General features: G+C 37.7%; 1 protein-coding gene across 4 annotated transcripts; it reads right to left on the bottom strand.

The window, feature by feature from the left end:
• Positions 1-241: 241 nt before the first annotated feature.
• Positions 242-27615, bottom strand: Zc4h2 (zinc finger C4H2-type containing). Of its 4 annotated transcripts, none has more exons than XM_071606863.1 (6): positions 27403-27615; positions 25450-25741; positions 5638-5809; positions 3922-4094; positions 2789-2951; positions 242-1695 (listed from the first exon to the last, which is right to left on the bottom strand). In XM_071606863.1, exons 2-6 carry the CDS (start codon positions 25548-25550, stop codon positions 1582-1584), a joined length of 723 nt encoding a protein of 240 aa, XP_071462964.1. In that variant the 5' UTR covers positions 25551-25741; positions 27403-27615; the 3' UTR covers positions 242-1581. The 4 variants fall into 4 exon arrangements, with proteins under 4 accessions (XP_071462964.1, XP_071462965.1, XP_027791669.1 ...); XM_071606864.1 differs by lacking the exon at positions 27403-27615 and adding an exon at positions 24343-24482 and having other exon boundaries at positions 25450-25529; XM_027935868.3 differs by lacking the exon at positions 25450-25741.
• Positions 27616-27827: the final 212 nt, after the last annotated feature.

Below are 27827 nucleotides of genomic sequence, written 5' to 3'. Positions count from 1 at the left end.
AAGAATACTTAGCTTATAAAGTTGTTTTGAAAATTAAATACAACAGTTTGTATAAAATACTTGGCATAGAATAGGTGCTAAATACATGGAAGTTGTTATAATAATTGGATAAATTATTGTGCCGTGATGTCTGGTTTTCTCATTTGTAAGCTGGAGTGAATAAAAGCACAGAGCTACCTAGAAGTATAAATGGTATTACATCTTCTGTATTATCCAGCACACAATAGGCACTCAGTCAACCTTTACTCCAATGAACGAATGTTTATTTAAAAGAATTTGTACGACAACACTCTTACTTTCAAAGAGTAGAGGAAAGTTTTATATTATTAACACATACACTGTGGCAAGAAAACTACAGTTAAGGAAAGAAGGAAAAATATTCCCCCTCCATAGCCAGGGACTGAGACCGGAGGCTAAAACTTTTTTCAGTTAGCCAGCCCCCAGCTGCCTTCATTAAATCCAAGAGTGACTTAACAAGGAGACATAGCTTTTGTGGAGAGAAGAGATGTGGGGCTTGGGAGCTCAATGCCATTTCTTTTAGGAAGAAAGGCCACCCATACAGTCCACAGGAAAAGGGTGGCTAGAAGCTGTCCTGAGCTGAGGCTGCTTTATGGAAGTAGACAGATCCAGGAGAGGAAGAGATGAATGGAAGGGAAGCCCTACCAATGTGCATGTGTAAAGTGATTGACACTCAACTGAATCTAAATCCACTCCTCTCCTCTCAATGAAACACCATCAAACTGGTGCCAGAGTAATAGTTTTGAACAGAAGCCAATCTAAATGTCAACCTGGGGTTCCTCAGCCTAAGGCAGCATCTATAGCAGAGGCCTCGGCCCCAGTGTTTTAAGCAGTGAGTTAAGTAAGACTTATAGAGTAGGTATGGCTCCCTAAATTCACTGTGGCAAATGTCTACTGATTTTCAAAGACTGGAGGTATGGAGGAAAGACCCATAGATCTCAGGATACCCAGACATGGCCTGGTACCTGAGATATTTAGTATATATAAGTGAGTGGGACGAGCTATAGAATAACAGCTAGGCCTCACAAATGAATATATAAAGGAAGGCTTGTCCAATCTACCTCTAGGCCTTAAAGATGAGGGTAGGATATATGCATATAGCCTGTTAGGAAGCCCAGCAAGAAGACTATTGTCCCTTCAAAACCTAAGGTAAAAAAGTACAGGGAAGAGAAAGACTGGTGCATTTTCCTGAAACAAAATACAGGCCTACCCCAGCCCGCAGAACCTACATCTCCTCAGATTCCAGGCCTCAGGCACATGAGACAGAGAATTACATCTGGGCTCCTTGCCCTCCCCTTAGCTCCAAATAAGGGCAGCAGTGTAAATGTGGGTGGGAGAGAAGGGATCATGAGACACATTCATTAGCACCTGAACCACATCTCTTCCTAAACCAGAAATGCCAAGAGCAAAAAGAAATAAGTAAAGTGAGAGAGGGGTTGTGCTTCTGTCACATTAAATAGGAGACAGTGGGGGTGGGGAAAGGTGTTTTCACATCAGGACATCTATCACTCTGGCCAAAGGGAGGGGTTATGATCAGCACAGCTTCACATGTTTTCCCTCTCTTCATTCATCCTGTTTTCGCTTAGGCTTTTTAGGGTTTCGGGACCGACTCTTGGCTTTGCACAGAGGGCATATAGGTGCATTCCGGTGAATTTGCTGATGACATGACAAGCAGGCCTGGTGAGGGAGCACAGGACAAAGAAAAATTAGTGGTCAGATTTTTCTAGGCTATGGCTCAGACTTCTAATACCCAGAGGCCCAGAAAGCAATCATGATTTCCCATCAGAAGATAATAGTAATCATTAAGATCCAAGTAGAGATCAGTGTTCTTAGAGACAATAGAAGATGAGAGTGAAGGATTAGAGTGATCAGATTAAAAGGGATGCTGAAAAAATGTCTGCAAAATGTGGAAATGAGGCAAAATGAGGACTACATGTTCATTCAGCATTATACTAGAACACTGTTAACAGGTCCGTTCAAGGATTATTTAATTTCCTAGATTAGGATTTAGCAAAAATTTTCAGTAAAGGCCAGATCATTAAATATTTTAGACTTTTTCATTATATGGTCTCAGTTAAAACGAAAACTCAACTGTTTTACATTAAAGAAACTATAGACAATACATAAAAAATGTGTGCCCATAATTCATTTTAAAAAGCAGGTAGCAGTTCAGATTTGGACCATAGGCTATAGTTCGCTGGCCTCTACTCTAGGAAAATGTTTCTTTGGTTGACTGTTTACTGTTGATCAGATTCTGAGATGTTACCCTGATAAACTGCAAATGGATTTTCCCAATAGAGATGCAAATTAGTCTTTTCAAAAGAAAAGGTAACCATAAAGATCATAGATTTATTTCCCTGTAGAATATGAACCAGTTCTGTATCTAACTTGGCAAATTTATGTCAGCATCCCTTTCTTTTGTTGATTATATAAATATATGTTTCTCAAATGCTCTTGGAAGCTGTTTTGTAATTCTGTTGGCTCCCACATTTAATAACACATGCTCACTATATATTTGTGTAAAAGTTATACTTCTAAATTTAGAAAGTTGTACTTCAGCAAAAGCCTGAAAACCTCCCTGCATTCTGTTCCCTCTGAGATGAGGAACAAACCAGTGGGGCCAACAGAACAACTCTTTGTGTGTGTGCCAAGCAAAGGCTGCTTAAGAAAGACCCAAAATAAATTAGACCAAAGTTCCAGACTCAGCATTCCACATCCTTCCATAGGAAGATATTTTGCATCCTCCAAAGCCCCTCTCTAGCTCACTCACCTTCATAGGTGGAGGCTGTTGCCTGAAGGTAGCCGTCTGCCGAGTGTCCTGCTTCCTAGCCACTTGAAGTTGTTGGGCAGCAGCAGCTGCAGCGGCTAGGGACTCAGGGATGGGGGGCTCCTGAGGCTCTGTCTGCCATTCTGCTTTCTGCTTCTCAAAGTAACTTTGGAGATGAGAAACATTGGCTGGATTATTCTGAACGCAAAGGAGAACCTTGCCCCTCCTAAATACTCCATGGCACAGAACCAAGAGTTGGACTGTGGCTTACTCTAGAAAGTTCCTGTACCTTCCTTTGCACAAAGGTATTTTCCCTGGGTACCAGGCTTATTGTCTGTTAGGAATGGTAACCCTTCTGCTGCTTGGCTCTGACAGACTCAGATGATCAAGAAATCTCAGGGATAGCAAGGTTATTAAAGAATATTTACTTCTATTCTCCATCCCATGATCATTTTAAGAATTCTTATTAAGTGTCCCCAGGTCTATGTTTATGGACTTGTAAGAATAGGAAGCTCACAACTTCCACAGACAATCTGCTCTATGTTTATGCTTCCTTTGACTGGGCTGAACTCTGTCTCCCTTTAAGGCAAGCCTATTTCTCCAACTCTTAGATTTTGAGATGAAGTCCCCAAGCTAGTCCCTGGACCAGGAAAATTAAGCCTTTTGTGTTTTCAAAGATTTATGAACACCCCTTCTAGACCCTGACTTAGAAAGTAACCCCTTAAGAGTCACAGAAAAGTCCTGTATTGTCGGGCTGGGGTTGTGGCTCAGTGGTAGAGCTGCTTGCCTAGCACGTGTGAGGCCCTAGGTTCGATCCTCAGCACCACATAAAAATAAATAAATAAAATAAAGGTATTTGTGTACACCTACAACTAAAAAAATAAAATATTAAAAAAAGAAAAGTCCTGTATTGTCAAAATCACACAAACAATTTTAAAAGTCATCTAGTAATTCTAGTCTAATCATCCTTCTTCAGGTATAAGAGCCCACCACAGAGACTTGTTCAAAATCATAAAATGAATCGGCCACTGACAAACCCAGGCTCAGTATCCTGACTTTCAGGCCAGATTTTTGTGCCTATGTGAGTGTGTATGTTCTTATGTGCTATGTTGTAGGGACAAGGGCAGGCAGCTTACTCCAAGGAGAGCTTCTCCTCCTCTTCACACAAGTCAGGGAGTCTCTGCAGGCCCAGAGTCATGCGTAGGGCATCCACATGCTCCTTCAGTGGCTTATATTCATCATGCAGGCGCCGGGTAGACTCTAGCAGCTTGTTTAGGTCATTCTCAGATTGTTTGATAGTGTTTTCCATCTGCAAAGCAGAACAGTATAGGCACAGAGAAAAAAAAATACCAAATTCTCACAGACACTTTAAAACTGAGTGGATAGTAGCACAGACTCTAGAGCCAGTCACATACTTTTTACAATGAATGGTCAAGCCTCAGTTTCTTCATCTCTATGATGGTGATAGTTTAATAGTGAACATGTCATGTAATCTTGGTGAAGATTCAATGATCAAATTCATACAAAGCACTCAACACAGGGGCTAGAAGAACAAAGGCTCAATAAATGATAGTTATTGCTCAAACATATCATTTCAGAGCTAGATGGCTTTAGAGTCTATTTTAGTTCACCCTACCACCATTTTGCAGGTCAGAGAACTGAGCCTTAGAGAGAAGAATGGACTTCTCTTAGGGAAATACTTCTTAAGACAAAGTCTACATAAAATTTCGGGGCTTCTGTCTCCAAGACCAATGATCTTTTTCTAGAAAAGTCTCTAGATCAATGGTTCTCATTTACTGATCTCTCTAGATCAATTATACTAATGGTTAGCATTAGTATAATTCAGAAACTCATGAATGCAAATTCTCAGGCTGCAACATAAATATATGGAACTAGAAACTACGGGGTGGAGTTCAACAATATGTGTTTTAACAGGCCCTCCAGGTGACTCTGATGCTCAAGACTGAGATCCACTGTTCTAGATTTGCAGACCCTCTCAGGAAAATATCTTATTCATTTCACTGGCTCTGTATCCTTGATTAGCTGGCAGAAAAACTGTCAATTCCTCATGAGATCCAGAATCCTGTGATCTTTGACACAGAAAATTCCAAGTGCCTACCTCATTTATATTTCTTTTAAGATCCAAGGCCTGACAGCAGGAGGAAATAAGTATTGCTACATAAATGTGTTTCCCAAAAGCAGAAATTTAGCTCCTTCAAATGTCAATTTTTAAAAAGTAATTATTGTCATAGGCTCTAAGAATTGCAAAGGACCTTATAGATCAGTACCTCCAACTTTCTTCCTAGTGAAGGAATCAGCAGTACACCATCCCTAATTCTGCATGAATAATTTCAAAAGAGAGAGAAGCTTATCACTTTAGTAGTTAACTTTCCAATTTCCAAAGAGTCTCCAGGGAAGACACTCTAATGAGGGAGCCCCACCTTAGTAGGCAGGCAAACTTTATTTATTTGGTCTGGTTGGAAGCTTTGGAGCACCTTGAGCTGTACTCCAGAGGCAGGTGACTACTGTACTTTTTAAAAAGGATAGGTATTAACTCTTAAGACTCCCAAAACAAGAGCACATCAGAGCTGAAAGAGCCTTTGGAGATTATGGAGTTCTTCCCATAGTGCAGAGAAAAATTGAGACAGAGAGATGAGACTTGTCCAGTAACAGAGTCAGTCAATAACAAACCCTGTACTCATCTCAAAAATCATGGATTCTTCCACCTCATCATAGCCTGATGATTGTTCCCCCAGAGTGGCCACAGCCATATCTAAAAAGAGGCCACAATAATCACTAATGCCTCTTCCTTAATGGGCCCAGAGGTAGGCTCCAGGCAGCCAACCACATACCACATTGATGTCAGCATGGATCAGTCTGAGTTCCTCCACATGAGCCATCTTCTCCTGTAACAGGAGGTCCATCTCCTGCTTGTATTCTTTCAGGTGCCTCTCCTCTGATTCAAGTGCCTCAAACTCAGCCTTCAAACGGGCCTTGATCTTTTCCATCTGCAGGGTCTTGTTTCTGAAATCCCCCCAAAGCATTAAATAGGCCATCAAAAGAAGGAAGGAAAATGGAGATGGAGGACAGAGTTAGGTCCTGAGGCAGGGCTTTCTGTAAGTCATCTTTCCAAATGTCCCTCTCTCCATGAGGAACCAACTGCAAGCCACCCTACCCCTACCCCCAATGCAGGATATGCTTTCTTTCAAAATAAAAGCTCAGTGGGTTTCAAACATGAAAGAAAAGAAAAGGAAAGAAAAACCCAAAATCTGGTTATGGTTGCTAAATCTCAATTGTATACCCTCTGGCTCAATCCCATACCTGGAAATTTATCCTAAGGAAGTAATTCAAACAAGCAAAAAGTTAATACATTGAGATGTATTTTCTGGCCTATCAGCAAAATTAGAATATGGTAGTCATTACACTACCCTAAGGTTACAATTTCAAAATAAATTTTCATGTGATTAAACAAGAAAAGAAACTGGAAGGATGTAGTTTCAAGGGCCTTTCAAATCATTCAAAGCCTGCTTACATGAGAGGGCTACACATTTTGAAAGGAGGACCAACTAAGCCATGTTGTTATCCTCCCACTGGCCTCCTATTCCCTGGTTCTCAGGACCTGCCTAGCCATTAGCCATTTCACATATTTGGCATCTCTTCTGCCTCAATAGCTGGCTTTCACCTCTGTTCCAGAGTATCTCATGGATACTCCAGCACCATGCCCTGGCCTCAGGTCTCTGATGTCAGCCAGCTTCTGTCTGCAGTCCCTTTCTCCTTTTTCAGCACTGCCTGAGTCTCTTGTCTCCTTCAACAAGTGCCCCTCAAGTACACAGAACCACACAAAGAACAGTGTTAGGTACATAGAATAATGGGAGTTTTTCTTTCTATGCTCCATTTTTTTCTTTTTGTGTTATTATTTTGTTTTTACTTTAGAAAGGAATATTATCCCATTTGTAGAGAAGAAAATTGAGGTTCAGAATAGTAACTTGTCTAGGACCACACAGTTACTAAATTGTGTGTTGGAATTTGAATGTAGGGCTCTCTGACATCAAAATCTACATACAACTCACTTCTACACACTGACTTTGACTGAGGGTACCAGGCTGAAGTGCATAAACATACCAAGGGTTTTTGGTATAACTGCTCAACTGTCTTGCAGAAGATTGTTACTGATTTGTATTGGTTAATTATTTATTTATTTAGATCCTCTCCTATCTAATTTTGCTTACTCCTACCACATCTTTACAGATGGAAAACTGATATTCAGACTTGTATCATTTCTTACCCGAATTCATATAGCCAATAAAGACAGTGTTGGGCCAATAACCTATTTCTGCAGACAGAGTCATATTGTGAAAGGAGACTTAAACCTGGGTATAAATACCTGTTCTGCCTTTGACAAGCTATTTGCTATTGGATATTAACAACAACTATGATTAAAGCTTAACTATCTAGCATACTTACTATGTACCAACACTAGAAAGTTTATGTGTATATTCATTAACCAAATATTTATTGAACGCCTATCATATGACAGGCACTGTACTAGTTGCTAGGAATTGAGCACAGAACAGAACAATATATGAACCAGGAGCTTCATCTAATGAGGAAAATCAACCGTGAACATATGGTTATATGTAAAACCATATGAAGAATAACAGGGAAGAGATGAACAATATAATAGAAGAACACAACAAAGAGGACTAACGCAGTCTGAGGGATACTGTAGAGTCAAGGGTGCAGTCAGGAAAAGGTTCCCTGAGAACCCAAGGATGTGATATCTAAACTAAGTCCTGAAGAATGGAGTACAGGCTGACACAGTGGAGAGTAATCCAGACAGAGAGAATGGCATGAACAGTAGTAGCCCTAGAGCAGAAAAATATGACATATTAAAAAAAAACTAAACAAAGACCATTATGGCTCGATTATGTACTACAAAAAGAAGAGGGACCTAGATGAAACTGTGGAGAATGGCACAGGTCAAAACACAGCTTAGAAACTGGCATGAATTAGGCCTTTGTTCCTCAGAGGTAGAGAAATCTTAGAATTTTAAACAGCAGCAAAGTGACATTATCTAATCATCATACCTTGCTTCTCTCAGCCTTGACTTCCTCACTAATAACACCCACATTACAGATTATGTGGAGAGGATTACATGAGCTAACACATGTAAATTTCCCAAATATATTATGTAGCATACAGTACGCAGGCAATAAATGCTAATACTCTTCTCTCCCCATTCTGCCCAACTCTTCTGCCATGGTTATCTTCTTCACCACAGTGATTTGGACTTTGTTATAAAGACCTTACAGCGCATAGAGTGTGTTTGTGTGTATGTGTGTGTACACACATGCACATGAATGTAGGTACATGTACCAGTATGATTATTTAGCTATATTACTAATTACTAAGATCAAAATAGCAATCATTAGCATAAGCAACCTTACAATGTCAATACAAAGATATTTTATGGAGCCAAGCCAAGCCTTCCTAATTTATAATTAATTCAATTAAGATGGCAACAAATGTGGGTAGATGTTTGTTGAAGTCAATAATGTCAAATTGTAAAAGTCATTAATTTGAAGAAGTTCCCCTCCATTCCTAGTTCTCCAAAATATTTTATCATAAATATGTGCAGAATTCTCTTGTGTTTTTTTTTTTTTTAATTTTCCTTGATTTAATGTTGAAAGTCCTATCAAATTACTTTTTCTGGTTGTATACAAAATATATTCACACCAATTCTTGTCTTCATACATGTACTTTGGATAATAATCATCATCACGTTCCACCATCATTTCTAATCCCCTGCCCCCTTCCTTTCCCTCTAACCCCTCTGCCCTATCTAGCGTTCATCTATTCCTCCTACACTCCCTCTCCCTACCCCACTATGAATCAGACTCCTTACATCAAAGAAAACATTCAGCATTTGGTTTTTGGGGATTGGCTCACTTCACTTAGCATTATCTTCTCTAACTCCATCCATTTACATGCAAATGCCATGATTTTATTCTCTTTTATTGCTGAGTAATATTCCATTGTGTATATATACCACTTTTTTTTTAAATCCATGCAACTATTGAAGGGCATCTAGGTTGGTGTCACAGTTTAGCTATTGTGAATTGTGCTGGTCTTGAGTGTTTTAATTTTATCAATTGACATGATAATGCAAATTTCCTTCTTTAACCCTGGTACCATAAGTGACACTGATTTTTGAATAAATAACTGGTTTTGCATCTCTAGAATAAACCCAAGTTTTTAACAATGTAAAATTCTTTCTATACATTGTTAATTATATTTACTAATATTTTGATAAATATATTTGCATCTATATTCATTATGGATATGAAACTGTAACTTTCTTTTCTTAGACTGTTTTTGCCTGGAGTTGATATCAGGGTAATAAGAACTTTAGAAGATAAAATGGAAAGTTTTCTTTACACTGCTAATTTCTGGAAGAGACTGTGAAACATTGGTGTTAATTCTTTTTAAAATGTTTGGAAGGATTCTCCAGTGAAACCATCTGGACCCAGAGATTCCATTTTTGAGAGTTGTTAAATTACATATTGAATTTCCTAAATAGTTACATAGGGTTATTCAAATTATTATTTAATTTTATTGTGCTTCACAGAAATTACATTTTTTAAAACAAATTGAAGGTTTTTGGGAACCCTGCATCAAGCAAGCTTATTGGCATAAGTTTTTAAAATAGCATATGCTCACTTCTGAATGTCTCTGTGTCACATTTTCATATTTTTTGCAGCATTTCAAAGGTTTTTATTATTATTATATGTTTTATGGTGAATTGTGACCAGTAATCATTGTAATTGTTTTGGGGTACCACAAAGTACAGAAATAAAAGATGGCAAACTTAATCAATAAATGTTGAATATTTCTGATTGCTCCACCAACCAGTTATTTTCCCATCTCTCTCTTCCTATTCCTTGAGCTATAACAATACTGAAATTTGGCCAATTAATATATCTATGATCCTACAAGGCCTTCTAAGTGATCAAGTGAAAGGAAGTGTCAAATATCTCTAATTTTTAAATACAAAGCTAGAAATGATTAAACCAAGATAGGACAATGTTAGGCCTCTGTGACAAATGGTTAGCCAAGTTGAAAATACAAAGGAAGTTTTTGAAGGATATTTCAACTGCTACTCCAGTGGACCACATAACTGATAAACAAAAATGGTGAAACTGCCTTCCTGATGATATGGAGAAAATTTTAGTGGTAGGGTTAGACAATTGAACCAATCACGACATTTCCTTAAGTCAAAGCCTAATTCAAAGCAAATTCCTAACTCTTTTCCATTCTCTGAAGTCTGAGAAAGGTAAGAAGTTGCAGAAGAAAAATATGAATCTAGCAGAAGTGGGTTCATGGTTTAAAGAAAGAAGTCATTTCCATAACAACAGTGTGAGACAAATAATCAAGTGTCAATGTAGAAGCTGCACAAGTAATTCAGGAGATTAAAGAAAACCGATGAAAGGGGCCATATTTCCGTGTAAATGAAATAGACTTTACTTGAAAGAAAACACCTTTTAAAACTTGATAGCTAGAGGGAAGTCAATGTCCATTTCAAAGAACAGTTTAACTCTTGCTATGGACTAATGCAGCTAGTGACTCTAAGTGAAAATCAATACTTGTTTAATATTACACATATCCTAGGTCTCTTAAGAATTATATTACATTTTTTTCTTCCTGTGCTCTATAAATGAATAGCAAAGACTGGATTACAGTATGTCTGTTTACAACAATATTACTATTGTAAGCTTATTATTGAGAACTATTGTTCAGAAAAAATATTTCAAAATGTTATTGCTTATTGACAAGGCATCCTTTTACCCAAGAGCCTGACAGAGATGTACAAGGAAATTAATGTTGTTTTCATGCCTGATAATGCAGCATCTATTGTGCATTCTATAAATCAAGGAGTAATTTCAACATTTATGTCTCACTATATAAGAAATACATTTCAAGGGCCAGGGCTGTGGCTTGGTGGCAGAGCACTTGCCTAGCATGTGTGAGGCACTGGGTTCGATCCAAAGCACTACATAAAAAAAATAAAGTTATTTAAAAAATACATTTCAAAAGGCCATAGCTGCCATTGATAGCAATTCCTCTGATAGATATTAGCTATGTAAATTAAAAATCTGCTGGGAAAGATTCACCATTTTAGATGTCATTAAGAACATTTAGGATTCATGGAAGGAGGGCAAAGTATTAACATTAACAGGAGTTTGGAAAAAATTAATACCAACCCTCATAGATGATTTTGAGGAGTTCAAGGCTTCAATGAACGAAGTAAGTGCAGATGTAGTTAAATAGCAAGATAATTACAATTAGAAATGGAACCTGAAGATATGGCTAAAATTGCTACAATCCCATGATAAAAATTAACTAGATAAGGAATTGCTTTTTATGAATGAGCAAAAAAAAGTAATTTCTTGTGATAGAATTTATGCCTGGTGAAGATACCCTGAACCTTACTAAAATGGCAAGAAAAGATTTAGAATATTACATAAACTTTTTGATAAAGCAGCAACATGGCAACATGGGTTGAAAGGATAGACTCCAATTTTGAAAGAAGTTCTAGTGTTGGCAAAATGCTATGAAAGAGCATCACATACTACACAGAAGTGTTTCATGAGTATAAGAATCAAACAGTTTGGCAAACTTCATTGCTGTCTTATTTTAAGAAATTACCTTCGCCATCCCAACCTTCAGCAACCACCATCCTGAAAAGTTAGCAACCATTAGCATTGAGGTAACCAGCAGAGATTACTATTCAATGAAGGCTTGGATTATAATTAGTATTTTTACTAATAAAGTAATTTTAACTAAGTCACATACATTGTTTCTGTAGGAACAGTATTATTGTATACTTGATAGATTACATTATAGAGTAAATGTCATTTTTATATTCACTCAGAAACCAAAATATGTGTGACTCTATCTTGAGATTTGTTTTATTATAATGGTCTGGAACTGAAACCACAATATCACTAAGGTATGCCTGTATTTCATGGGAGGTTAATAGTGATAGTTTGTGTTTTTAAGAATTGGTTCAAATTATATATGTTATGCAATTTACATATACACAGCTGTTCATAGTTGTTATCATTTGTTGTCTGTGGGATCTGTACGGATAACCCTCTGCTTCATTCTTGATATCAAAATTTATATCTTCTTTTTTCTTTGTTAGTGTTGCAACAGGTTTTTGGATTTCTAAGATTTTGTTTCATTGATTTCTTTTATTTTTATGTTTTCAATTTCATTGATTTTGATTCTTTATGTACTTTTTTCTGCTTGCCTTGGTCTTATTTTTCTCTTCTTTTTCAGTCTGTAGAGGTGGGAGCTTAGATTATCAATTTAAGGAATTTCCTCTGTTCTAACGTAAGCATTTAGTATTACAAACTTCCCTTTCCCTAATGTTTTTTCTGTATCCCACAAATTTTGATGTATTTTCAGTTTCACTCAGTTCAAAGTGTTTTTATTTTTTCCTGAGTCTTTGTCTTTGTAATGTATATTATTTCGATGTATGTGGCTTAGAATCCAAATGCATGTCAACTTTCCTGGTATTTTTCTATGATTTATTGGATTCTAGTTTGATTTCATTAATGTCAGAGAACATCCTATATTTCAATTCTATTAAGTTTGTTGGGTTTTATATCCCAAGCTATGATCTATTTTGGTGTATTGTATATGGGCATTTTAAAAGAATGTGCATTCTATTGTGGTTAAGTGAAGTGTTCTACAAATGTCAATTAGATCCTGTTGGTTGATGGTGATTTGGAGTTCCATATTATGGCTGGTTTCTGGCAGTTCTATCAAATGTTGATAGAGGTGTGTAGAAGACTCCAAGTATAATTATATATCTAATTCTTCTTTTAGTTCTTTGATGGTTTGGATATGAGGTGCCCCCCCCCCCCAAAGATCCTATGGTAGTGCAGAAATATTCAGAAATAAAATGATTGGATTATGAGAGCTGTGACCTAATTAGGCTATCCTAGTTTGACAAGACTTACTGAATGGTAAAGTTAGGCTGTTAGGCCAGTAGGGTGTGGCTGGAATAAGTGGCAGTGTGCCCAGGAGGGGTCCATCTTCCCTGAGGCCATTTCCTCCTTCTCTCTCTCCTTACTCACTGCCATTAAAGGAGAAGTCCTCCACCAAGCCCTTCTGCCAAGATGTGCTGCCCCACTTTAGGCCCAGAGCAATGGAATTGGCCCACCATGGATTGGAACTCTGGAACTACCAAAATAAACATTTGCCCCCACTAAGTTTTTCTTATTGGGTATTTTGATCACATTGATGCAAAGCTGACTAAAATAAGTTCTATCAACCTTTAATTCACATAGTTTACAGACCTGTTGTTTGATATATGCATATTTAGGATTGATGTGTCTTCTTGGAGGATTGCCACTTTTGTTATTATGTAATGTCCCTCTCTCTACCTAGTAATTTTCTTTTATATGAAGGTTACTTTACCTTGTATCAGTACATATTCCCACTTTTTTCTTTGAATAATGTGTCTATAGTATATATTAATCTATTCCTTAATTCACCAAATATAAATATTAGTTAAGAGGTAGATCTCATATTCAGTGCTTTTACCAAAATAAAATAAAATAAAGATAAAATAAAATGTATATAGGAAAATGCAGATCAAGAAGGAGGGCTCTATATATATGAAAAATTAATTGCAAAAATGTTCAGAATTTGATAAAATAAGTTCAATAAGTGGCAAGCATGGGAAACATTTAAAAAAACTACACAAACTTATATAACAATCAAGTCACTTAAACCAGTGACAAAGAATAAGACTTAAAATAAGCCAGAAGAAGAAAAAAAAGCATATCACATACAGAGGAAAAAAGAATGATTGAAGCAACATGACAATGGTATATTATAGTTATACATAATAGTGTATTATGTATATTAGCATATTATAGTTATACATAATAATGGGGTTCATTCTGACATATCATACATGCTTAGAATATAATCTGCTCCACTTCAGTCCCTACGACTTCCTACTTCCCTCCCCTCTCCCCCTTCTACTATACTGGACTTTCTTCTACTCATTTATACTTTTTAAAAATTAGTTCTTTATAGATATACATAAATGTGAAATTCACTGTGATATATTCATATATGTATATAACATAGTTTGCTCAAATTCATTCCAAAGATCCTCTCTTTCCATCCCCTCTGCTTCCCCTTCAATCCCTTTCCTCTGCTATACTCATTTCCCTTCTATTTTCATAGATTCCCACACCCTCTTTTTCTCCCTTATTTTGGTCTAGCTTCTACATGAGAATAAACATTCAACCCTTGACTGAGTCTGGCTTATTTCACTTAGCATGATATTCTCCAGTTCCATCCATTTACCTGCAAATGCCATAATTCATTTTTTCTTTATGGCTGAGTATATCTCCATTGTGTATAAAATCACATTTTCTTTATCCATTCATCTTTTGAATGGCACCTAGTTTGTTCCCATAACTTGGCTATTATGAGTTACACTGCTATAAATACCAATGTGAGTGTATCACAGGCTGATTTTACTTCTTTTGGATAAATAGGAGTTGGAGAGCTAGCTCACATGGTGGTTTCATTCCTAGTCTTTTGAGGAATCTCCATACTGCTTTCCAAAGTGGTTGTACTAATTTGCAGTCCTACCAGCAATGTACAAGTGTACCTTTTCTCTGCATCCTTGACAGCATCTATTATTATTTGTATTATTGATAAGTATCATTCTTACTGGAAAAATCTCAGTGTAGTTTTGATTTACATTTCCCTGATTGCTAGGGATGTTGAACACTTTTTTATATATGTGTTGCCTATTTGTGTTTCTTCTTTTGAGAAGTGTTTTTTCAGTTTCTTGCTCATTTATTAATTAGGTTATTTTTTTCTTTTGGTGTTAAGTTTGTAAGTTCTTTATATATTCTGGATATTAACCCCCTATTGAAGAGCAGCTGGAAAAGATTTTCTCCCATTCTGCAGGCTCTCTTTTTATGTGCTTAATTGATTACTTTTATGTGCAGAAACTTTTTAATTTGATGCAGTCCACTTGTTGATACTAGGTTTTATTTCTTGTGCTTTAGGAGTCTTGTTAAGGAAGTTTGTGCCTGCACCAATATGTTGGTGTGTTGAACCTCCTTTCTTCTAGCAGTGCAAAGTTTCTGGTCTACTTCTTAAGTTTTCTGATCCTCTGAGTTGGCTTTTGTGCAGGGTGAGAGATAGGGATCTAGTTTCATTCATCTACATATGGATACCAATTTTCCCAGCATCATTTCTATTTACACAGTCCCTGACAATATAAAATTATTTTTTCCAGTGAAAATAAATTTGAAAAGCAATGGTAAAATGAGAAACTTTCAGATGCAGAAAGGCTAAAATGCTACATCATCAGCAAATCTGGACTTGAAGAAATGTTAAAGGAAGTCCTTCAAGCAGAAGCAAACTTATAGCAGAGGGGAAAATGTTATCTATTCAAAAGAACAAAGAACAATGAAAATGGTTACTTCAGAGAAAATATGATAAAACTGCAAAAAATGACAATTAAGTGTTTAAACAAGAAAGTGTAACAATCTGCATGATTGCAGAATGGGAAAAATATGTTTCAATGTTGTTGAGTTTCTTTTCAAAAAAAATGTTTATTTTTAGGTGTAGATGGACACAACACAATGCCTTTATCTTTATGTGGTGCTGAGGATTGAACCCGGGTCCCGCCCCTGCGAGGGAAGTGCTCTACCGCTAAGCCACAATCCCAGCCCTGTTGCTGAGTTTCTTACACTGAATTTACAGTAAAATAAGCTCAGTTGCAGGTAAACTAGGATAAGTACACATACTATAAAATATAAAGCAACCACTAAAATACAATAAGCCAAAAAAGATATAAAAATGGATTCACAAAAATGTAATGTGGTAACTTGGATTAGATGCTGGAATAGAAATGGGACCCTATTTGGTTTCACACTGACAAAATTCAACATATTATTATATAGATACAATGAAATCCTATTAAAATCACAGTATATTTTCTACAGAATTTGATAAGTAGATTCTAAAATTCATACAGTAATACAAAGGGCCTAAAATAACCAAAATTAACACTTAAAAATTATAACAAAGTTGGAAAATATTTACTATCTGAATTCAGGAATCATTATTAAGGAACAGTAATCAAAACAGCTAAGTATTGGCAAGAAAGACTGACAAGTAGATCAATGGAGAATACAAATAATTCAGAAATAACCCCACATATATGTAGATGACTGATTTTTGACAACAGTACAAAGGCAATCCTGTAGAGAAAGGGATAGTCTTTTGAACAAATGGTCCTGAAACAACTGAACATGTTTATGAAAAAAAAAATACTTCAAAGCACTTCAAAGTGTGTGTGCATGCACACACACACATACAGAGAGAGAGAGAGAGAGACAGACCGACCGACCAATCTTAGTGTGGAATTTTCAAGAAGAAAACATAGGAGAAAATGTGACTAAGGGTTAGGCAAAGAACCATTTTATACGGCACATAACAATTCAAAGGTAAAATATTAATGAATTAGATTTATTTTCTAACATTAAAACCTTCAACAATTCAAAAGACACTGTTAAGCAAATGAAAAGTCAAGTCAACGTTTGGGAGAATATCTTTCCAAAGCAAATGACTGATGAGGGACCTGTATCCATATAATATAAAAAATACTCAAAACTCACAATCAGTAAACAAATAATTCTACTGAAAAATGGGCAAAAGTTTTTAATATACACAATTCTCCTGAGAAGTGGCAAATAAACCCATAAAGAGAAACTAAAAAAAAAAAATGAGTCATTAGAAAAAGGCAAGTTAAAACTACAATGAGGCTGGGGTTGTGGCCCAGTGGTAGAGTGCTTGCCTGACACGTATGAGGCACTGGGTTCAATTCTCAGCACCACATATAAACAAATGAAATAAATGTCCATTGACAAAAAAATAAAAACAAAACAAAAAAACTACAATGAGATACTACTTCACATCATTAGAAATTTAGAATGGCTATAATGCCGCCTCCTCCTCCTTCTTCCTCCTCCTCCTCCTCTTCCTCCTTCTCCTCCCCCTTCTCCTTCTCCCCCTCCCCCTCCCCCTCCTCCTTCTTCCCTCCCTCTTCCTCTCCCTCCCCAACCCCTCCTCCTTCTTCTTCTTCTTAATTTTTTCTTGTACTAGGGATTGCTCTCAGGGACCTGAACTGCTGAGAAACAACCCTAGCCATTTAATTTTTTTTTTTTAATTCTGAGAGAGGTTCTTACTCACTTGCTTAGGAAACTACTGAGTTGGTGAGGCCAGCCTCAAACTTGAAATGCTCCTGCCTCAGCCTTCCAGGTAGCTAGGATTACAGGTGGGCAGCACCAAGCCCTGCTATAATGTCTTTATTAGACATAATAAAACATATTGTTGAGAATACAGAGTAACTAGAAACCTTATATACTGCTTTTGGAGATGAAAGTTGGGACAATCAAGTTTGGAAAAGACCTTTTTAGGAATCTTAAAAAGGAGAATGAAAGAAAGGAGAAAGGAGGGAGGATAAGAAAAGGAAAGACAATGGAATGAATCTGACATTCATATATGTACATATATGAATACACCACAGTGAATATCACTATCATGTATATCCACAGGAAATCATTTTAAAAAATAAATAAAAATAACTATGAGTAAATGGCAGAAAGACAGATAGAAAGAAGGGAATAGGGGGTAAGTAAAGAGAAGGGGAAGGAGAAGTACTAGGGGTACAAATTAGAATAAGAAAGATATATTCCATGATTATATAATTATATCAAAATGGACTCAACTGTCATGTATAATTAAAAAGAACCAATAAAAATGAAAATGAATATTAAGAAGTTATAGATGCAATTGTCATATGAAACAGAAATTTTACTCATGGAAATATAAATAGGAGAAATGAAAACATGTTTTCACAAGAGGTTTGTATACATATGTTCACAGTAACATTATTCACAAAGGCCAAAAAAGGTGGAAATAAATGTTCATCAACTGGCAAGTAAACAACCAGAATATAGTATATTCGTGCATAGAGATTATAGTCACTAAATAAAAAGGAAAAGTTTACTGATATGTGCTGTAATGTGGATAAATCTCAAAAACTATATATTTTAAGTGATTGAAGGGAGGAGCAAATGATCACATTTGTAAAACTTAGCTCAGATGCAATGTTCACAAAAGAAAAACCCATATATACATGAATACATTACTTGTTTCCTGGGGCTCAGAAGCTAGACAAAAGAGGTCTCTTTCCTTGCTACCTTGTTTGTAGTACTGGGGATAGAACTCAGAGTCTCAGACATGCTAGGCCAGTGCTCTAACACTGAACCATAACCACAGGCAAAAAGAGCTCAGTTAGCACTGATAGAAATGTTCTAAAACTGTATTTTAGGAATGATTTCTCAGTTCTTTACATTTACTAAAAAATCATTAAATTGGATATTTAAAATAGATAGTTTCTGTGGTTTGTAAATTATGACTCAATAAATACCCACAGTGGCTTTGTCCTGCATGCAGAATTAAACCCACAACTCCTTATGAACACAAAATCTAATCTCTTTCTGTTCTGTTCATGTTTTTCAGGAAAATAAGTGATTTGTTCAAAAGGCATGTTCAGAACAAACAAACAAATTCTAAAATCTGCTGAAGGAGATACACACAAGGAACAGAAAGAAGAAAAAGGAAAAAGAGAGAAAGAAAAAGAAACACAGAGAGAATGTAAAGAAAAAAAGAAACAAAGAGAGAATTTTTCCCTTGAGGTTCTTTGCATTTCCTATGCTCTTTCAACATAGTATTTTATGCTCAAACTTCCCTACTCCGACAAGCAACTGGGCAGTTTGAGCAATGATTAAATCTGAATCAAAGTGTTGTGATTCTCAGATTTACAGAGAGAGCTTCATGCCATCTTCTCCTTAGATACACAAAAATACTAGTTTCAATTCCTTTACAACTTTCATCAGTCAAGCAGACAAACACTGTATAAAGCAAGCACTGTTCTGGATCCTGTGCGTTCATGATGAGAAGACCCCTTACTTCAAATAAATAATTGAGGACAAATATATAAATAGTACATACAAATCAAAACTATTATGGATGAAGTAGAAATGGGACCCCCAGAGTCATTATACTCACTTTAAGTTCACCCCACCTGATTCTACCAGAGTGGTCTAAGATGAATCTCCCTGGAACCCACGGGGCTCCTCACAACATTATTTCAAAGAAACAAATTAAATAAATCCTCTTCATACTAGAGAAAATGAACAAAGTCCACAAATGGGAAAGGAACTATCAAAAGCTACACAGCCACCATCCTCGGGTCCTCTGCAATTTGAAATGAAGATAATTATATACACAAGAAACTTCTAAAGACTGGCAGCATGCCATCTTTCTCTTTTGAACATCCATATCACTTATCACATTGTTTTGGCCATAAGTGGACAGGAACAATTAATTACATTTGGAATGATAATAAGTGAGAACAAATAGATGGTAAAACTAGAGAACTGATTACAACATCAATAGCTGCAGAGAAGGAAGACAAGTAGGTCTGAAAGGGAGAAGTAAACTTTAGGGAAGATTTCATTTATTTTGTTAGAATTTATTAAGAAGCCATTAGTGCTAGGAACTGGAAAGGAATCTAGTCTTCAGAAAGGCTAGATAATTTAATAAAAACACTTAATAATAATGCCTATTATATTTGTGGAGCATAATATGTTCTAGCAACTGTGCTGGCACTTTATAGGCTAAGAAATTTAATTCTCATCATACCAATACAAGCAGTATGGTCAACTTCATTTGTACAGATTAAGAATTTGAGATTGAAAGGAATAAAGTGACTTACCTAAGACTAAAAATTTAAGAAGTAAAAGACACAGTGCTGTAAGCCTGATCACCTTCCATCACACCTAGGATTTTCATCATATGATGGATTTAAAGTTAATGAAAACAAGCCAACAGGGTGAATTCTTATCCTAGTTCAGCCACACATTTTAGGGTGAAATAGGACACATCATGGAACTGTGTTGAACACTGAAATGGGATTCCTGAGCTTCTCCTGAGCCACTGCCTCTCCAAGCACTAGCCAAGACAAAAACATTCACCTGGTTACTTTCTTCCCAATGACTCCTTGCTGGCTATCATAGAGGAGGAAAGAAGAGGGGCTAGGGATATGGATCATCATTCCTGGGACAAACTTGGCAGGTTCACCTGTGACCCAGCTTCATAGGTGACTCAGCACCAATGCTCACTCAAAAAGCAGGGCAGCAGAGCTGGGACTTACTGCATTTGACAAAGGAATGATCAGTGAATAGACACTGGCTAGTGGAAGGGGATGGAGAGTTTCCTGTGTATACTGATGAGTAAAGGACATGGTGAGAAGTGGACAGATCCAGATTATATTGTGGAGGTGCAACTCACCAGGCCTTATGAATGCAGTGGTTTTCCAAGGATGGTTGCTCCAGCAGCACCAGTAGCATTGCCTAGGATCTTGTTAGAAATGTGAATTCTCAGGCCCCACCCCAGAGTTGCTGAACCAGAGATCCTGGATTGGGGCCCAGCAATCTATAATTTAAAGGCCCTCCAGGTGTAACCCGAATCATGATCAAGTTTGATCCTACTGTGCTAATGATTTGTCTGGAGTTGAGAATTCTCTTGGGCCTGTTGGAGATACCAGTGTCACATGCAGTGTGCTAGGTTAACTGGGCAGTGGAATATGTGAGTCTGGAACTAGGGATAGATCAGATCTGTTGACTTTCTTTGGAGGATCATTCAGATCAGGTGCTATTCATCCAAAGTGGCAAAACTCCACAGACTAGCATAGTCCTGTGTTGGCCCAGGATAAGTGCTCTGTAAATGCCACTGAGTCAGCCTATCCTGCTGCCTCCAGGAATGTGAGATCATTGCTTAAGGAACAAGTGTTCTTTCGGTTAATATTTATTTGCTCATCTGAGAAAACCGCTGCTGTGGGAAAACAGGTTTCATAATGTAGTCCACTTGAAGATTTTATACAGCTCAATACCAATGCTAACTCCTTTCCATGCTTTCTGCTGAGGTCAGCATTGTTTGGCTTAACTTACCCATCCCCAAGTCCCAGAGCTCCCAGCTGTCCTGTGCCTTGCTCCTGACTAGGCACAGCCCCAGTGTCACTTCTGAAGCCCACTCTCAGAGGAGCCTGCTGAGCCTGCCAGAGTACTGGCTGAGGAGGAAAAAGGAGGACAGAAGGGAGGAAAGGACTGAGACACATGACAAAACTGTAAAGTAAGACGGGTTAATGTGAATGCTAGAACAAATATTCCCATAGAGCATGCAGGGCTGGGGGAGCCTGATTCATTTGCTCTGGGGACTTTGAGAAAGTTTGAGAGAAGTGGCATTTCTCTGGGAATTTCTTGAAATGTGAGTAGGATTTACAGAAATATGAGTAGGATTTACAGATTCAGAATGTGGAATGAGGCATCTACACAGGAAGAACCCTAGAGGAATGGAAGTTCATGAATTAGGAACTTCTCCATGGTTAAAGGACAGAGTGAAGGAAAGGATTAGTATCAGGTAAGTGGAAATGAAGAATCTAGATGTGATTTGTGGGGCAGAGTCTTGAGTGCCATGGTAAAGCTGATGGACAAATGTTTGTCCAAAAGATAAAGACTAAGAAATGACCTAAGTGAGAAATGAAGTTCACATCATTACCTCACACACAAACACACACACACAAAACTATAACAAAATCTTTCCCATTATATGCCCACCAACTCTTATGTTGATAATCTCCATCTTATTTTTAAAAATAAAGTTTAATAGTACTATAAGCAACTGACTTACTTTGACTTAAAGCTAACCATGTGCAATGGCCTGTATTTTCAAAAAGACCACTATGAACAATGGGAAGACAGTAGGGTATTTGAGGAACAAATGACCTGCATGCTTTAGCAAGGGAGTCCTCACAGCAATGTGGATAGCATTAAATATAGGGGATAGACTGGGGATATGGAAATAATTTTATAGGTCCAAATGTATACAACATTACAAATTTCCATCTGATTAAGGCCTGAAATAGGACAGTAAGTGTGGAGTTGGAAAGTAGGGCTTGAATTTGAGTAAGATGTTGAAGGTAGAAACAGTAGGACTTGCTAAATGATTGGAGGCCAGTCAGAAAACAGGCAGAGGAGTCAATGTTGACTTTCAAATATCAATCTAAGGTTATTGTGCAGAGAATGGTGGCATTAATTTACAATTTTAGGGGCAGGAGCTGGATTGCACTGGGGCAGCATAAAGAAATAAGAGTTGGCCATACTGAGCTAAATCCAGGTAGTCAAGCCAAGTGGGATGTGGGATGTATAGGGCTGAAGCTTAGAAAATGGTGGTATATAAAGACTGGAGATTTAAGAAACAATATTTAAAATCATGGGAATATAAAAGTTTTCCCCAGGAGAATGTCTAGAGTGAGATAAGAGATGGACATCCCAGGGCAGAAACACACATCCAGGAGCATATTTTAAACAGATCAACATGTACTTCCAAAATGAGATTTTTCTTTTCAAATGAGGAATTCTTGCAGCATATGAATACGTATGTATCTGTACATGGATTTGTGCAACATGCACTATATATGGCATGAACATGTTGATGCAATGTTGGTTTGTGCATGGGAAGCTGGTCTAGGCTCTCGTTTAAGTTATGGTGGCTACACTCAGTTTCTCAGGCTCATTACTGATCTCCTTTTCCCTCTTTTTAATCCACCTTCTGTTTCTTCAAATCTTTTTTTTTTCCTTCTCCACAAATCCACATGCTCCTGCCTTACAACTTAAAAGCCCAAGGAATAGATGGAGAAGGCCTGAGGTCTGAAGCATAGTGTTGGAGTAGGATTGTGCTAGGCTTGGCACATGGTCAGAGCAGGAGCAGGGAATGGGCTTAGATGAAAGAATCCATTCCTGAGGCTGTTCCCAATGCAAATTCTGCCATTGGTGTGTGTGAGTTCTGGGTATGTTTCTGGGTCTCTGTGTGTGGAAAGGCTCTGAGTTTGAATTCCTTAGGTGGTGATGCCATCATTATCACTGCTTCAGCCCCAAGAATATTCCATTTTTAACAGAAACAGGCTGCTTTGCTTATAAATTAAGAAATTTGGGATAATGGTAATTATAATTTAGAGTAGTTGAAGAACCATGAGCCATGAGTAATCAGATTATCAGCATTTGTAAGAGTATTAAATGTCATTAAAATGTGTGCCATGTGAGTAGGATACACTTTTTTCCATAGCTGTGTCACCATAGATTGGTTGCCTAATTTCTTGTAAATCTCAGTTCCTTGTGAATAAAATTGGAATAATAATTCTCAGCACAGATTTCCATTGGGAAGGTTGAAGATTAAATGAGCTTTTAAAAGAGCTTTTAAAATATTATGTTCTCAGCAAATATTTGTTCCTTTTCCTAGTTCTTTCTGGCTGTTTCCTTTGCTGTTTCCTTCTGCCTCTCATATGTGTTTGTCTATGGACATCAAGTGTATATTTGTAATACTTTCTGCATTCTAAATTCATAAACCAGATTTAAATGCTGTATGTTAATGTAAAATTGCCAAAACAATTTATTTTAAGTCACTTTTGAAACATATAATTTTGGATTCATATCTCCTTGGTTGATTAACCCTTTTTCATTATGCAGTGTCCCTACCTCTCTCTGGGATTTTTTTTTTTTTACCTCTGGTATCTGTTTGCTTTGATAATAAGTAAAACACTTTTGCTTTCTTTTGATTAATTCTTTCATGGTATCTTTTCCCATACTTTTAATCTCAGCTACTTATATCTTTATTTTTTAAGTGAGTTGGTTAAATGACATCATAAAATTAATTATGTTTTTCTTAAATCCTCTCTGCCAATCTCTACTTTAATTGGTCTATTTACATTATTTTTATTTACCATAATTATTGAGATGTTAAACTAAATCCGCCTTTTTATTTTTGTATTGTTTGTTTTCTCTTCTTTGTTTCTCAGTTTCCTTTCTTCTGCCTTCCTTCAGTAAATTACACTTTTTTCAGAATCCCATTAAGATTTATTTTTTTTAAAAGAGAGAGAGAGAGAATTTTTTAATATTTATTTTTCAGTTTTTGGTGGACACAATATCTTTTTTTATTTTATTTTTATGTGGTGCTGAGGATCGAGCCCAGTGCCCCACACATGCCAGGCGAGGGCTCTACCGCTTGAGCCACATCCCCAGCCCCAAAGATTTATTTTTAATGTTTTTATTTTCATCTTTTTATATAGGTTTTTAGTGTTATGATCTCAGTACTACATTACATATACAAAATTTATCACCATCTTCTGACATCATCATTTTATCAGCCTTAGTGAAGTACAGAAAGCTTTTCTCCTTTTTCTTTCTTTTCATGCACCCATTTATAAATGTCATACATATTTCATCTACATACATGAAATCCCATTAGATAATTTTGAAATTACCTTTCAATCATAAAAATTATTAAGAAATTTGAAAAGAAAAAGGGAATTATGCCATATTTACCTATGTTTTTGCTTACAGCATTTGTTCTTCCTTCCTTGGCTCCTTCTTTTTTCTGTTTTGCAAACTTTTGTCCATTTTCAGGATAGATCTGCTGATAAATTCCCCCAATTGTCCTTCATCTGAGAATGTCTTGATTATGCCTTCATTCAAAAAATATTATCACTAGTCATAAAGTTCTGGGTTAACATTTCTTTTTCTTTTACACTTGAAAAATATGCCACTTGCTGCTAGGATCTTATCAGTTTCTGATCAGAAATCTGTCATTCTATTTTTTTTTTCTTGTAGGTATAGGTAAGGTATTGGTTCTCTTAAGACTGTCTTCCCTTCAAGAGTTTTTCCTTTTTCTTTTTTTTCAGAAGGTTGGTTACAGCACATCTTAGAATGGATTTCTTTTTGTTGATTCTATTTGTGTTTAATCCCCTTTGTGAATTTGTAAGTCATTTCACACAATTTTGGAAATTTTAGCCATTTTTCTTCAAGTTCTTTACCAATCCTTTTCTCCTTTCCTACTGGGAATCTGTCGGTATCAATGTTAAAGTTTCTGTGATAGTCTTGCAGACACTTCTATTGTTTCATGTTTAAGCTAATATTTTTCCTCTCTTCTCCAAAACCTTGCTATGGAGACCACCCATTGAGTTTTTAGAGCCTTGTTATATTTTTCAATTCTAATATTTTTTGCTGCTTCTTTATTTTATTTTCTTGTTGTTGAGACTTTCTACATATTTGTTGTAATTTTCTTTTTTATCATTTATTTCAAGTATGTTGTAGTTGCATATTGCAACATTTTTATGATCTATATTTTAAAACCCTTTTCAACAAGGAGCAGTGGTGCACACCTGTAATCTCAGTGGCTCAGGAGGCTGAGGCAGGAGGATCATGAGTTCAAAGCCAGCCTCAGCAAAAGTGAGGCACTAGCAACTCAGTGAAACCCTGTCTGTAAATAAAATACAAAATAGGACTGGGGATGTGGCTCAGTGGTCAGGTGCCCCTGAGTTCCATCCCTGGCACCCCTCCCAAAATAAATACATAAATATTCTCATTCAAGTTGCTATGTTGGTATGGTAAGTGGTTTTTCATTAAAAGTTGGACAATATGGGTCTTACTTACATCTTTTGTCTCAGCAGGCTTCCTCTGATATCCCCTTCATGGAAGTTCAACAGAAGTCCAGTTTCTCCATTAGGTCTCTTTTGACTTCCAGGGTGAATCATCTTTGTTAATGCTGGTTAGTGGCAGGAGTTCAGCCTTCTCTCTAAATCTCTGTTGATCCCATCCCAACTGGTTAGAGGAAAACCTCCTAGATAGCACTTGAGGGTAGAAATCATGGCTCCCCAGGTGTTCTCCCTTGGGTGTGGTCTGTTTTCATTGGGGATGAAAGTCCTTGTTGTGGTATGGTCCTTCTCTGGGGATGAGATAGTCTTCTTTTAAAGCCCAGTGAGAGTAGACAACCTGGTTTTCCATTTGCAAGCCCAGACATCTTATTAGCTGCATTGTTATGACAGTTAGCATTCTCCTGCAACAATGACTCTCCCTCCCTACCAACTGATGCTTTTGTAGAAAAATAAATTCCCTCCACCTTCCCAGTCCTTCTGTGGGAGATAGTGGACAAAACAGGGCCTCTCTGTAGGCAGACTTTAGTTCCTGTCAAAATATGGCATTTTCAAGGAGCATGGTGCGGAAGGATCCCAAGTTTGAGGCCAGCCTGGGCAACTAAGCAATACCCTGTCTCAAAGTATAAAAAGACCTGGGGATATAGTTCTGTAGTAGAGTGCTTGCCTTAGGATATGTGAAGATCTGGGTTCAATTCCCAATATCACAAACCAAAATGTGGCATTTTCAAGCTGTGTGGCTCTGGGATATTCAAATTTTCTGAGCCTCCATTTTCCAGCTCTAAAGGAGGAGTACAAAGATCAGAGGATTTGCAGAAATGAATGAAAGTAGGTCAGAGTGTATGGCACATCAGGATCTCAATAAATAATAATTTTCTTCCTTCCCCTCCCCTGCAGAAGGAGAGATGCAACTTCTTCAGAGGAAGAAGGATGTACAGATCTCACTAGGCATTCCCAGGGTTAAATCTCATGGTCGTATTTCTTAAAGAGACTCACTTAACATCCTCCACCCATTTTCACTGAAAACCACGCCACAGAAACACGGAGACAACCCAACCTAAGTCACCCTCAGAGAGTGGAAGTCAAAGTAGGGGCTAAGGCAGTGCAGGGAAGACAAAAGAAAGCATAATGCTGGCCCACACAGTCAGCCCACCAGGCACAGTTATGTTCCCAGCAAGGACAACATCATCGCCTTGACAAAGCTGCTCCAGGAGTAACTGGGATGGTGGACTTTCGCAACTCCCACTTTGCCACCCACCCTTCTCCTCTAGCTTCTCAGAGCGGCTGTCGTCATCTCAGTGTGGTGACTCCATCCTCAATCCCATAGCTCCCATCCCCCAACTGAGGCGGGATAGAAAGAAAGTGGCAACTAAGTAAAATGAAAACCAGTGCGCGCCATCCTCCCAGTCCCCACCCGCTAGGATTCCTCTGCACCCTCAGTCCTCTGGCCACCAGCAGCCGCCACTAGCTTTGACGCGGTAGACTCAGCTATCAAAGGCTTTCCTGAGCTCCAGGTCCTGAAGTTAAACCGGAGACCGGGGAAAGAAAATCTCAACAAAGCAGCAAGACGCCAAAGACACCTTAAAGTCAACAAGTACTTTTAAATAATGCGTCTGTAAATGCCAACCCTGACCCCCAGCCCAGGAAAAATAAAGCTCTCTTGGGACCAGCCTCTAATGTCTCCATCTGTGCTTTCTCAGTCACAACTGGCAAGGGCGCTCCCTTCCATTCTCTCCCTCGGTTTCTACTACTCTTGGTTCCAAATATCCCCAGACCCCGCTCTCTGAACCTCACCTTACCTGTGGCGAATGCGCCCCTTTCCAGATCCCCTCTGCAAGTAGTCCAACAATAGATACTTTCCATAGGTAAAGCCCTCTCCTTTAGCGAGGGATTGGGGCGGGGAGAGGGGGATCTCAAGGAGGGTGGAGCAGGGAATGCTGTTCGTGCTACTTACCTAATCTCTTTAATGCTTTCCAATTTGCACATGATTTCTTGTTCATCTGCCATGCTTTTCACTCTCAATTTCACGTCCCGAGAAACCTACAAATACACCAGCCAAGGGATACAATGGATACAATGTAGCCACCTCCTCGGGGCTTGGGGCTCTGAGTCTGTGCGGTAGGGGCTTGGAGAAGGGCTGGGAGCTGTAGTCCGCAGCTCCAGGGCCAGCCAGGCATCCCAGGGGCTTGCAGAACTACAACTCCCAGAAGGCCAAGCGACTAATGCCTGTTTCTCTTCCTGCAGCCGCACTTTAAATCAGTTTGTCACCGATAATTATGTCAAAGGTTGTGAGAAGTGCAAGAGTATGGGGTTACCCTGTGCGGAAGAATGGGGTTAAAATTACCAAAAGCAACTAGAAAGATGAGAAATACACCCATT

Source organism: Marmota flaviventris, chromosome X, assembly GCF_047511675.1.
Source record: "Marmota flaviventris isolate mMarFla1 chromosome X, mMarFla1.hap1, whole genome shotgun sequence".
Lineage (NCBI taxonomy): Eukaryota > Metazoa > Chordata > Mammalia > Rodentia > Sciuridae > Marmota > Marmota flaviventris.
This window is presented reverse-complemented; position numbering and strand designations above follow the sequence as displayed.